The following is a 13,317-nucleotide window of genomic DNA, read 5'->3' on the forward strand; positions in this document are numbered from 1 at the left end:
TTGAATATCCACTATGCAGAAGTCACGTGGGTATGACACACTATAGAATTCTGGTGTGAACTGGTTGGCTGGCCCCAGCATTCTGTACTTTCCTCAGCAGATGCAGCAAGAAATTCAGCATCTGCTGAACACAATGACCCAGGATTTCACCATCCCAAAGCTGAGGAGACTGAAGGAAGTGGGACAGAAAAGGGTTCTCAGAGGTATGGACCCTTGAAAACACATTAGGCTGCCCAAATGCAACTTTAGCAAGTTATAAGTTGTATGTTATCTTCATTTTGAAAAGATGGGCTAGGGGCTAGTTTAGTGACAGAGCACTTGCCTAGGACGCACAAGGTCCTGGATTCAACTCCAGCACTGAAAAAAAGAATAAAAGGACATGAGGGTTCAATCCTAAAACTGTGTGGATGGCTTTAATGCTCTCAATAGGAGTGACTTTCCCATGTTATGAGGTAAGAGGAACTTGATTCTTCCCAATACTTCATATAGCAGAGTCAAGATTTGGAGAAGAGTTCACATAAACACAAACCATTTACCCTAATGTGCAGTTTGAAAAATTGGGTGTTCTATCTCTGTGAATTTCTTCAATCAACATTTAACAAAACTCAAATCAGGCAAAAGAAACAGAGCTGGAATTCAAACTTCAAATTTCCTGTCTTGAACCAAAGAATATCAAATAATTAAGCTATGGAAAGCATTGTGTTCAGCACTGGGTTACTGAATTAAAGTATAATCTGGTCTTTCTTTACTTGTGTAGCAGGAACTTTGAAAGGGTGACCAACTACGGCTTTTCCCAAAGCTACTCTTTAAGAGGTTTAGGAATGCCGGCATCTTTCAGAGCTTTCCTCCTCTCCTTATTCTTTAACATCTGTTGTACTCTATTCTTTTGGATAGAACAAATTTGGGTTTATCAAACAACAAAACAGGTTACAGTCTGGGTTGGATTTTCAAGGTGACTGAAACGAGTTTCAGTTGTATTTTTGTTTTCTATTTATGAGTATTTTGCCTGCATGTATGCAAGTACACTCATGTCATGCAATAGCCCAAGGAGGCCAGAAGAGGGTGCCAGATCCCCTGGAACTAGAATTATGAACAGTTGTTAGCCACCATGTGGGTGCTGGGAATCTAAGGGTCCTTGGCAAGAGCAGCCAATGCTCTTAACCACTGAGTCATCTCTCCAGGCCCTCAGTTGTGTTTCTTTACCTTGATTTAAAGTTTTTGCAGATTACCCTCTGAAATTACCCTTATATAGCAAACTTCAGTTCCCAACAGCATGCTATGTTGAAGACTTGGGTTCAGTGGAGCTATACACTAAATTTTGCATCTAATGAGTGCAAGGCAGTCACTCAGGCCTTTCTCTCTAGGACACTAGAGTAAGGGCTTCAGACCTGTAGAGAAAGAAGTTGTAAGAACCCAAAGGAAAGCCCACTCAAGACAAAGCCATCAGTTCAGGGAGTGGAACTTGATGAAGTGTGTTTAGTTTGGGCTATTTTTGCAGATCTGGAACAAATTCTTCTCCTGCAATATTGCTCCCACTCACTCACCCCTAGGACAGAGCAACTCGACTCAGAGAGGACCTCAACTTCAAAGCACCTGCCATTAGACCTCCGTTAGCTTTGATACTGTGTGGGCCTAGACTAAAGAGTTCACGGGTTCAATCATCTTGCTGTTTTTTTATGGAGGGGGTAGAAAATGGGGTTGGTGGCAATTTGGGGAAGAACAAAGGGCAGCAGACACAGTAAAGTCAAAGTGCATGAAACAGGCTGTTCTACTTTTAACTTCTCTAAAAGTACAGACTGGCTTTCTGAGGGCAAACTTGTTAAAGGACTCTCTTCTGCTTTTTCTTCCACAGTAGACTCAAAGTTCCCTGGTCCAGTCCTTGGAGTTATCTGGGTCTCACTTTGGTTAGTTCAAACATGCGTAGAGCTGACCAAGGGGACAAAGCCTCTTGTTTACCCTCGAAAGTCAGTGGTCATGCATTACATCCCTGGTCACATGAGAAGATCAAAGCAAATCCACGTCTATTCTTGGAAACAGAGCACACGTTCTCTTGATGGTGCCGCTGTCATTTCTATGTGGTCAATAAATGTTTATTGAACACTCACCTTGGATGCTCTTGGGGGAATACGAAGATGAATTAACAAGAGAGGGGCTTACATATCTAGCAAGAGAAGTAGGCACTCCCATACAGAAATCCCAGAAGCTTGAAGTATTGTATCTGCTCTTGACTATCACATTTTCTATAATGTTCTCTGTCCCCACTTGCAGTGCTGGTGACCAGTGCAGAAGGCTCTGGCTTATGCTTTGGCAGTTTGGCATCTGGAAATCACTATCTTCTAAAATAAGAACATCATCTCTCTACTCTTCTGCTCCCTTCCTTAACCACCTAAACTCGAGTTAACAGAAAAGAAAAGAAAAAAAGACAGTTGACTCTGTGAACAGGCCTAAGTCTTACTACTTTCAATAAAATATTAACTCAGAGAGTTGCATTTTAGGAATGCTCCTGGCGAGACTGTGAGACAGCTTAGTTGGTGAGTGCTTGCATCCAAAGTATGAGGACCTGAGTTCAATCTCCAGTATCTACATAAAAAAAATTCTGGAGAAGCAGAAAGAGGAGGATCCCTGGGACTTGCTGGCCAGGTAATCTAAGTAGGTAAGCTCCAAGTTCAGTGAAAAACCTTGTACAAAAAAAAATAAGGTAGAGAGTGATCAAGGAAGCTACTGACTTTGACCTCTGGTCTCCACACGCATGCATGCACATGTGCACACACACACACAAAAGGATCAGTCATGGAGAAAGATATGATCCAATCTCTTCAGATTATGTTGAACTACCAAAGTGATAATTACTGTTTTCTAAACACCCTCCACGTTCCAAGTCCCACTAATCCCTGATGCATATGAAGACAACCCTGAAATATATTATGTACTTATTATTATCCCCATTTTATAGGCAAAGGAACTGGCTCTGTGTGGCTAAGGAATTTAGCCATTAACAAGGTGGTGAGAGGTTAAGTCCAGATCTGAACTTGGGTTTGTCTGATCTGAAGCCCTGCTGTTGACCACCAACATTAAAAAGCTTCATGTACCACTGAAATCTGACAAGGAATTTGCAAGGTACTTTTTGGTCAAAACATACCAAAACCCTATTTGAGACGAATGCTATTTTTTCAAAGTACCACAGTGCTAAACACACTTAAAGGGAATCCAAGTTATGTGTGTGTGGTCACAGGAAACATTTTTTTTTCATATTTGTGGTACAAAACATAACCAGAAAAGCAAAATTACTCCCGTCCTTTTCCAAAAGCACTAAGAGCATGGATTTGGGGTATTTATACAAAAAAAATCTCTGTCTTAAATACTGGGGCTCCTGAAAAGTGTAATAATAAAGGCATGATACCATCAGGTGAATTTCTGACACTGGAAACAGATTGCTCAGGAAATCATACTAATAATACATGTGCTGTCCATTCACACAGGGAATGCCTATACATGTCTTCAAGTGTTCATCTCAAGATGGTCTTCAAACACATTTCCTCAACCATCCCTGCAAGGCAAAGCGGGGAGAGACACTCATTCTCATTTTACTGATTTAAAAGAATCCACAATAAATGACTTAGGAGGCAGTATTCCTTTAAGGAATCTTAAATGTTTGATGAATCAACAGCGTCCAGGTGAGAGCAGCTGTCCTTAGACTACAGGGTGCACACTGAGTTAAGCATAGCTCCAAGAGTCCCTCCATCTGCTTTATTTTGCAGATCCCAGGAAACTTTGAGCATCGAGACAGAGATCTGCTTAGGTCTCGACTTTCTACCGCACTCTAGAGTCCTCTCCATGAACCTAGAGAAACACAGCACTTCGGTTTAACACGTGAAATCACAATTCTGATCACTTCCCCAAGCCCACTAAGAAAGTCAGGAGGTGGGTTCTTCCAGGCCTTGGGAACCACGTAACCCTTCTCCAATCCTGGCCAGGGCTCCCCCAGCCCTGTGCCCTACGCTCCCTGCCAAACTTAATCCGAGCACCAGGGAAGAGGGGCCTGGAGGCTCTCTCTCAACAAACAAAAGGTAAAATTCGGTCTGGGGTTCTGGGTTTCCACGCTCTCCCAGAAAAACTGCACGGTTAAGGAAGCAAGTGCGGAGGCGGGGGGGAGGGGGGGGCTCTGAGAAAACCTCAGAACCTGGGACCAGGGGGCTGCTGCGCTCAGTCGCCCCGGGCCCGCGGGCCACGTAGGTTTTCCGCACCATCAACCTTCGACCCTCCCGGACTGCGTCCCGGCCACCGCCGCCTCCCCTCCCCCACGCCCCTTTCTCTTTCTTTCTTCCCCCTCTCGCGCGCCCCACCCCGCGGTTCCCGCACCGGTCCTCGCCCAATGGCCTCCGGGCCCGGGCTCACAGCTGCTGAAGGGCTGGGGTTGCCGACCTTGATCAGCCAATCAGAGTTGTGCGGGGCGGGCCCGAGACGCCAATAAAGAGTGCAGGGCCGCCAGCCGCTCTGCAGAGCCGAGAATGGGAGAAGAGCGGAGCTCCTGACTGCACACCGACTTCCTCTCCGCTCACCGCCTCGCTCTCGGGCCTGTCTAGCCACCTGCCCGCCCGCCGCCCAGGTAAGCGCGCGGTGCCCGAGGGATGTGCGTCTGCAGCGGCATCCGCTTTCTGCCTTCCATCGCCTGCAGCTGGGCGGCCGGGGGCTGCTGGGCTCGCGCCTCCCCTCCCGCGTGCTAGCAGAAATTCATCCGGAGCGGGTCTGCTGGGCGATCTTGGGGCGCGCCGTGGGCCGGGCTCGGGGAAGGGCGGGGGAGCGGGTTGTTTTGATCTTCCTCCCGCTGCCTGCGGCCGGAGGCACCTCCCCGGGGTGGCGTGTGCCCTGTGAGCCGGCTGCTGGGTGGTCCCTGCGGGAGCGCACTCCCGCCCCGGTGGGCGCAGGTGTCTTCATCCTCCAGTCCCTCGTGGTGCTTTTGGGGGTGTCGTTATGCTATGGGTGGTCGGCTTGAGACCACCTGGGACGGTTCCAGTATGACCGAACAATGGAGAACCCGGGCCCAGGAGTAGCTGGGTGGGCTCCGTAGTGGAGAGGCCCGGCCGGGAGGAGGCAGCAGCGGTAGCGTGGTCCCTTCCGCGGTCGCCCCACTCTCTCCACCCGGCCTCTGCCCTCTCGGGGTATAGGCCCCTGGGAGAGGCCTTGAGGTCAAAGTGGGCCCAAGGGTCGGGCGCTGACTTGCCGGACATTTCAGTGGGAACGGGCTGCTCTCAAAGTGGATTACCCCAACTCTTCCGGGGGCGGAAAGCGGGGATCCTCCCCCAGCCACAAATCCTCAAAGAAAACATCGAACGAAGATGAAGATGATGGAGATTCACGGTCCTCTGAGTCCCCTGCCAACTGCTTTGGCTTCGTTGCTTACTCTGTAAACTCGCGGGCGAAATCGCTGGTTAAGGTTAAATTCTTAGGCCATCAGCCTACCTATTCCACCACCTCCCCCTCCGGGCGCTCTGGGTTCTCCACTCCGTCACCCTCGTTCAGAAAGCTCCGTTGCTTGGACCAGCGAGATATCGAGAGCGAGGAGAGGCACGAACACAGCTCCAAAAAGAGGTCTAGAGAGGGCAACCCCAGCAATACATTTGAATCTCTGTGGCTGGGGTAAGAGACTCGAGAGGACCCCTGTGCAGCAGAAAGTATCCAAAACTTCAGAAACCACGTGAACTTGGCACCGGCAGGGCCACCAGTTAGTACATGAAATATTCTAGGGCTGTTGGCATCCAACTAATCTTAAGGAACAGGAAGAGAGGGCAGGAACCCAGGTTTGCCAACCGTGGATCGATGTAACAAACAAGAGAGGAAATCCGAGAGACTGGGTAGCCTTTAGTGGAAGCTGAAGAGACCAGGAATTGCAATCCTGGCTTCTAAGGTGGTGTAGGCAGAGTTCTCTATAGGACTTGACAGTGGAAGTTATTCTGTTCCCCGGGGGAAGGGTGAGGCTTTTGGAGGGAGAAGCAGTTGTTTTCAGTTGGGCAAACATGGACAGTTGCCCATAGAAACTTTGCCACTGTACTTGAGAAAGTTGCCCAAGTCATTGGAGAACAATATGTTCCCTTTCCAGCCACCCTTGGGGAGGAAGGAGGAGGGGGAAGGGGAAACTCTTCCTCTCCTGTTAAAGCTGGTTTTGTAGCTTTGGATTCTCAAGAGATTTTTTTTTTTCTTTTAAATTTTTTTTTGGCTGTGGCTTGCAATCTTTACCTCCCCCCTCCCAGCTTTTGAAATTCCAGATTTTATTAGAAAGGGTTATTCCTACTTACTAGGAAAGATTATCTAGTGGGATCTCCAAATACTGTCATTATCATATTGAAATCTGAGTCTGTCTCCTGGAGTAAGAACTGCATCCCACCAATGAAAAATCAGCGCAGGTTCCTCAGAGTCTCTGGCTTGTGCTGACTTTTTCCACCTTAGTGGTAAATAGTACAGGTCTTTTATCTGCCAGGCTTTTAAATCTTGTAGCTAACCTGTTTCATCTTTATGTCTAAATGTGGGATTTGGGGGTGGAATGGGGTACCCTGTATGTCCACTAAGACCATAGTTAAAATATAAGGCAAAGGAAGACTCACACAACAATTAGCCAAGTCTTTTTTTTTTTTTTTTTTTTGGTCAGTAAATGTAGTTAAAGTGAAAGAAAGTAAGCATTCTATTACTGAAATTTTATCTTTTTCTTCTCTCCTCTTACCTAGTCATTTTAAAACTCCCTCACCTTTCTCAAAGAATTAGTAAATATATTTTTTAAATCCCTCACCTACCCACCCTGAGAAACTAGATCTTTGTCTAATATCAAACTTGGAACCTCTTGAAAGCAGAGTAATTTCAAGTATCAACACACTTCCTCCAAAGGGGAGGAATCACCACTCACTCTAACAATTCAGTTGTGCCTCTTAAGCAAGTCCCTTGGGGAACCAGTTTGGAGTGGTTGTTGATAAAGTTACTTTTGTCTCCAGAACACCTTCCACCATGGCCACCTCAGCAAGTTCCCACTTGAACAAAGGCATCAAGCAAATGTATATGTCCCTGCCTCAGGGTGAGAAAGTCCAAGCCATGTACGTCTGGATCGATGGTACTGGGGAAGGACTGCGCTGCAAGACCCGCACTCTGGACTGTGAGCCCAAGTGTGTGGAAGGTGAGTTTGAGCAGGAGTAGGGCATGTCCCTGGGAGTGGACAAGCCATCTCAGGTGTCACCTTCATTCTGTTTGGTTTACAGTTTTTCAGACTTCATTCGGTAACCAGTAAGTTCCTGCATAGGCTCAAGCGTAGCAACAATAGAAGCCTTTAAATGGAATCTTGTGTGTGCCTAAAGAAAAATATTAGGTCAGATTTGTAGAAGGTAGGAGGCTCCAGTCTTTACTGACCTGGCCACCCCTCCTGAGTTGGATCTAAGATAGTCTCAGGAACCCAATTTGAAAGAACTGTTCTAATTGGTATATGTTATCTAGTGTACAGACCCTTGAGTGCTGTGCTTAGTACCTGTAGCAGTGGAACTGTAGATGCAAAGCACGTGCTCCGTAAGTGATTTCTAAGTGGGACTGACCATTTGCTTTTAGTTGGGGCTGCTTTTAAAAAGCCTCAAATGGGGGGCTGGAGAGATGGCTCCTGTTCTTGCAGAAGACCCAGGTTCGAATTCCAGCACCCACATGGCAGCTAACAACTGTCCGTAACTACAGTTCCAGGGGATCTGACAGCCTCTTCTGTCCTCCAGGCATTGCACGACACAGGTGCACTTACCTACATGCAGGCAATACACGCATACACATAAAATAATAATAATAATTTTAAAAAAAGGTCTCATGATAACGATTACATATCCTTCCAGGACCTACTCTGTATTAGAGTGATGACCTTTGTTTTTTCAGTCTTTTTGAGACAGGATCTCCCTGTAGCCCCAGCTGACTGGCGTGCATGACCATGCCGGGCTCTATTTCTGTTTTAAGTGACCAACTCACTGGAGTTGTATCAATACCTGGTGTATAGTAGCTTGACTTAGAGAGGAATTGTCTGTGTTCCTCAGGAGGTTTTTTTGACAGTTACCAGTGGTCTTGAAAATTAGACAAGAAGGACTAGGGATAGGTGGTTACCAAGGGGGTACCTAATTATGGTGGTATTCACATCTCACTTTCTAGGAAAGACAGAGTAGATCCTGAGTGATAGGTGAATGATGGCCTGGCTGTCTCTTGTCTGCACATTTTAAATTTAATTTTGGGGCGGGTGAAATGGCTCAACAGGTGAAGGCACTTAACACCAAGCCTGACAAGCTAAGTTCGATCCCCAGGACTCATGTGGTGGAAAGAGAACTGACTTCAATAAGTTGTCCTCTGACCTTCACATGCACACTGTGGCATGTGATCATACCCACACACAAAATTAAAAAATATAAAAAAAATAATTTAACTTTCCATCTTTTATTTGACCCAGAGTTACCTGAGTGGAATTTTGATGGCTCTAGTACTTTTCAGTCTGAAGGCTCCAACAGTGACATGTATCTCATCCCTGTTGCCATGTTTCGGGACCCCTTCCGCAAAGACCCCAACAAGCTGGTGTTCTGTGAAGTTTTCAAGTATAACCGGAAGCCTGCAGGTGTGTATGGGATACCTGTCCTCTTGTCTGTGAGAGAAGATACTCTGAAATGAGAATCACTTTAGAATCCAGGGGATGCCGGTTGTGGTGGTGCACACCTTTATCCCAGCACTTGGGAGGCAGAGGCAGGTAGATCTCTTGAGTTCAGGGCCAGCCTGGTCTACATAATGAGTTCCAGGCCAATTGGGGCTACAGGGAGACCCTGTGAAAAAGACCAAAAAGAAGAAAAAAAGAATCCAGGGGACATTATTGGATGTCCATTGCTCTACCCTAAACTTTCCTGTTGAAAACAGATAGTTTGGTCTGTCCTTCCATACTTGTATATATATAGTTGGTTGTATAAAGGTTTCGAATCCTTTTCATTTTTCTGTTTGCTGATGGGAGTCTCCAGTGACAGCCTCTGCCTGCTTGGCCTTCTTTGTAGACTTCAGAACCTGTATTCTGCAGTTTAGAGTTTGGAGTTTAAATACCTTGGCAAATGATTGCCTGTGCTTCCATTTTGCTGGTGCGTGTGTTGCATACTGTGTTGTGGTGGGGGTGGGGCAGAAACATGGAGGCCAAAGGACAACTTGGTGGAACTAGTTCTCCCTTTCCACCTTTATGTGGGTTCTGGGGATTGGTGTCAGGTCACCAGCCTTGCACAGATCTTTACTGACTGAGCCATCTTACCTAGTCCTGTTCTGCTGTATTTTAAGATGGAGAAAATAATAAAACCATTTCAGTTATTTGAAAGATTAAATAAATTAATATGTGCAAATTGTTTTGGAAGCATCAACAATTGGTTGCTGTTTTATCTTAGAGACCGCTTGTTGTGTCTGTGTACTGACTAATAGGAGCATCTTGATTCACTGATAACCTGTTTGCACCTGCACCGAGGCTTACTGTACCTGTGCCTTTGGGTTTCTGTTTGTACTATGCTGTCTCTGTTCCCAGTTTTTAGACAGCCTCTTAAACCTGGCCAAGTCTCACTTCCCTGAAATCTTCCAACACTGCCAGTTAGAATTAGTGGCCCTTACCTGTGTGTCTTTGTTTTGAAAGGCAGTATTGTTGGTAAAGGGCGTGTACCCTGAACATAGCAGCCGTGGGTTTCCTGGCTCTGCTGCTCACCTTGTAACCTGGACAGTCACCTAACAATTTCTCGCTGGGCTTTTCTCATACCCACCTCAGGATTGTTAGGAAGACTCAGTAGTTTTTCTTTTAAGTTTTTTTTTGTTTTGTTTTCTAGCTTGGGGATTGTTTCCAGTTGAGCTCATCTCATTTTTGCTTTTGCATCAGCCATTACTATGTAACTTAGCACTGGAATGTACGCTGAATGGATAAAATATTCTCAATAAAATTACAGCAGCTCTAAGTGCTTGAGAAGCTAGGGAATATGTTTGACAACTAGAAGCAGCTGTCTTGTGAACAGAAGGTGTACTTACATGTGGTAGGTACTTGGAAGGCGGCCAACGTACTGATAAGGCGAACACTTGCTCTGCTCAGAATCCATTCCCCTGTGTCTTTGTTGTAACTATCTTTAATTATAATGAGTCTTTCAGAACATCTTCCTACAAAGGTACAATTGCAGCAACTCCTATTTTCTTTGGTGGTAGGACACAAAGGTTGGCCCTGGGTCAGTTCAGACCATTATGAGCGCTTCAGCTGTGCAGAGTATGAGGCTATATATTTCTGATGATGGCACGTTGACTCTTCTAGAGACCAATTTACGGCATACCTGTAAACGGATAATGGACATGGTGAGCAACCAGCACCCCTGGTTCGGAATGGAACAGGAGTATACTCTCATGGGAACAGATGGGCACCCTTTTGGTTGGCCCTCCAATGGCTTTCCTGGGCCTCAAGGTAAGTTCCCTTGGATGAAAGATGAATCTTCCTCCTCCAGTGCTTACTGTCCAGGGAGGCCCCTCTCTTCAGAATTAGGAGCAACTCCTAACTCCTAAATTAAAAAGTTCAGACTGGCAGTAAGAGTTGAGGAAAGTAACAGTAAAGACACAGGTAGCTTTGCACCTCCCAGATCCAGAGGTCATCAGGGAGAAGAGTGACAGACTACAGAACCAGACTTACCTGGGCAGGCATATTAGCATTTAAAGTGAGTGGGAGGGGACCGGAGAAATGGCTCAGCAGTACTGGCTGCTCTTGCAGAGGACCCAGGTTTTGGTTCCCAGCATCCACATGGCAGCTAACAAAAAAGAGTAGGTGGGAAGACTCAGTGGATAAAGGTGCTTGCCACCAGACTGACAGCACTTCGGTCCGAGACCCACTTGATAGGAGACAACTGACCTTCCCATAAGTTCTTCGGACCACACAGGTGCCACAGCACATACACACAAAGTAAACAAATGAAATGTAATTTAAATTGAGTGGGAAGGACTGAGGGGAAAGCCTTTGGCCTCACTGAGGCGGTGATGAGGAGGCACCCCCCTGAATTCTCCCACCTACAGGTGAAGGATTTGGGAAATCAAGTGCTAGGCCCTTGTGGTTTCTGGCTTTGGGGTTTCCTGGAGTCCCCGACTAAATCTTTACCGCTTCATCTTGACTCCTTTTAGGTCCATATTACTGCGGTGTTGGGGCCGACAAAGCCTACGGCAGGGATATTGTGGAAGCTCACTACCGGGCCTGCTTGTATGCTGGTGTCAAAATTACGGGGACAAATGCTGAGGTCATGCCTGCCCAGGTAAGTCTGGTTCTGTAGTCTGTCCCCTCTTCTCCCCTCTGACCTCAGGATAGGTAGGCATGTGGAGACTTGGCTAGCAAGGCTGTCCCCACTGCTTATTATTAACTTAAAATTTAAGAGTGATTCAGAGTGAGAAGAGAAGCAGGTTAGGAATTTGAGTTGGGTTGAGCAGTTGTTAAGGTCAACTTTCTTATTCTTTCTAGTGGGAATTCCAAGTAGGACCCTGTGAAGGAATCCACATGGGAGATCATCTCTGGGTGGCCCGTTTCATCTTGCATCGTGTATGTGAAGACTTTGGAGTGATAGCAACCTTTGATCCTAAGCCCATTCCTGGGAACTGGAATGGTGCAGGCTGCCATACTAACTTTAGCACCAAGGCCATGCGGGAGGAGAATGGTCTGAAGTGAGTACGCTCTACTGGGACCATCTTTATTCTCATGGAATGGAAGGGCTTTGTGTCAGAGAGGAGAAAGGTGACTCAGACTACACTTGTCTTTGTTTCCCTTTGAGAAGTACCAAAGCACTACTCTAGGAATAAAATGAGAGGTAGTGAGTGGGGAAAATTGACGGTCTTTAGTAAGAAATAACAATGCAAGCCAGCTGTGGTGTTACACACCTTTAATCCCAGCACTTGGGAGGCAGAGCCAGGCAGATCTCTGAGTTCAAGGGCAGCCTGGTCTACAAAGTGAACATGTTCCAGGCCAGCTGGGGCTACAGGGAAACCCTGTCTCAAATAAGACAAACATAAAAACAATGCAGGTTAATTTATGGATATGGGTGGGGAAAAGTCAGAGGGTTAGGCTCTTTCCATTCAACAAATAATGATTCTGTACTGTATGTCAGGGACTAGTCTGAGCACCAAAACACCCAGGTAACCAGGTAGGCACAGCCCTCATAGAGTACATGTTACTTTGACTTCATTTTGCATACGTATCTGCCCCTTCCCTTGAAGGGCAATGGTTTCTTGGTGACAAGGTCAGACCCTCATCTTTCCTGTTTCTGCTAGGTACATCGAGGAGGCCATTGAGAAACTAAGCAAGCGGCACCAGTACCATATTAGGGCCTATGATCCCAAGGGGGGCCTGGACAATGCCCGACGTCTGACTGGATTCCATGAAACCTCCAACATCAACGACTTTTCTGCTGGCGTTGCCAACCGTGGCGCTAGTATCCGTATTCCTCGGACTGTCGGCCAGGAGAAGAAGGGTTACTTTGAAGACCGTCGCCCTTCTGCCAATTGTGATCCCTTTGCAGTGACGGAAGCCATCATCCGCACATGTCTTCTCAATGAGACTGGAGATGAGCCCTTCCAGTACAAAAACTAAGTGGACTAGACTTCCGGCGATCCATTGAGCCCATCCTAGCTCTACATCCCATGCCACTCTTCCCTCTCCCAGTTATCCTAATCATCCCCATTATAACCTAAAGGGTGGATAACAAGGTCTTTTTATTCCTCTTGCCCAGTTAATCTTGCTTCATTGGTCAGGATCACTACACACCCAGTTCCATTTTTTTTTCCTGTCACTGAAGCTTTCTAATGCTAGTGGGGTGGGGTGGAGGGGTAGGGAAAGGTAACCACTGCTTCCATCTCGTCAGGTGTGTGTGCATGTCCAGTAGGCATAGCTGTCTGTACAAAGCAGGTGTGTGAAGGAGGGGGAGGACTTTTTCTTCTTCAGGGTAGCTGACAGGGCAGGCCTGCCCGCTTAGGTTAACATTTCCCCTATTGGAAAGCTGTTATTTCTTAAAAATCAAACCAGCTTTATTCCAGATGGAAGTTAGGAGGGGGGAGGAAAGGGGTTGGTCTCTTGTGCCATGCTTTCTTTGCTTGGGGCCATATGCCCTCCATGATCACAAGCTCAACACTTCACCTACCTTAAAAGAAGAAAAAGTTCTTATTTCTTGGTCCTCCGTTTATAACACAAAGCAGAGTAGTATTTTTATATTTAAATATAAAAACAAAAAATTTATATATATGGCTGTGTGGATATATGTGTTTTTCTAAAGGAGAAATCATCCTAATCACTAGGTAAAG

General features: G+C 46.4%; 1 protein-coding gene across 1 annotated transcript; it reads left to right on the top strand.

The window, feature by feature from the left end:
* The first annotated feature begins 4,452 nt into the window (after positions 1-4,452).
* Positions 4,453-12,741, top strand: Glul (glutamate-ammonia ligase). The gene is made up of 7 exons (XM_008838502.3): positions 4,453-4,606; positions 6,981-7,159; positions 8,450-8,611; positions 10,307-10,453; positions 11,158-11,285; positions 11,489-11,688; positions 12,292-12,741. The coding sequence occupies exons 2-7, from the start codon at positions 6,994-6,996 to the stop codon at positions 12,608-12,610; spliced, it is 1,122 nt and encodes a 373-aa protein (XP_008836724.1). The 5' UTR covers positions 4,453-4,606; positions 6,981-6,993; the 3' UTR covers positions 12,611-12,741.
* Positions 12,742-13,317: the final 576 nt, after the last annotated feature.

The sequence above is a fragment of the Nannospalax galili genome, unplaced genomic scaffold (genome assembly GCF_000622305.1).
Source record: "Nannospalax galili isolate Female #2095 unplaced genomic scaffold, S.galili_v1.0 scaffold1899, whole genome shotgun sequence".
In the NCBI taxonomy this organism is placed as follows: Eukaryota; Metazoa; Chordata; class Mammalia; order Rodentia; family Spalacidae; genus Nannospalax; species Nannospalax galili.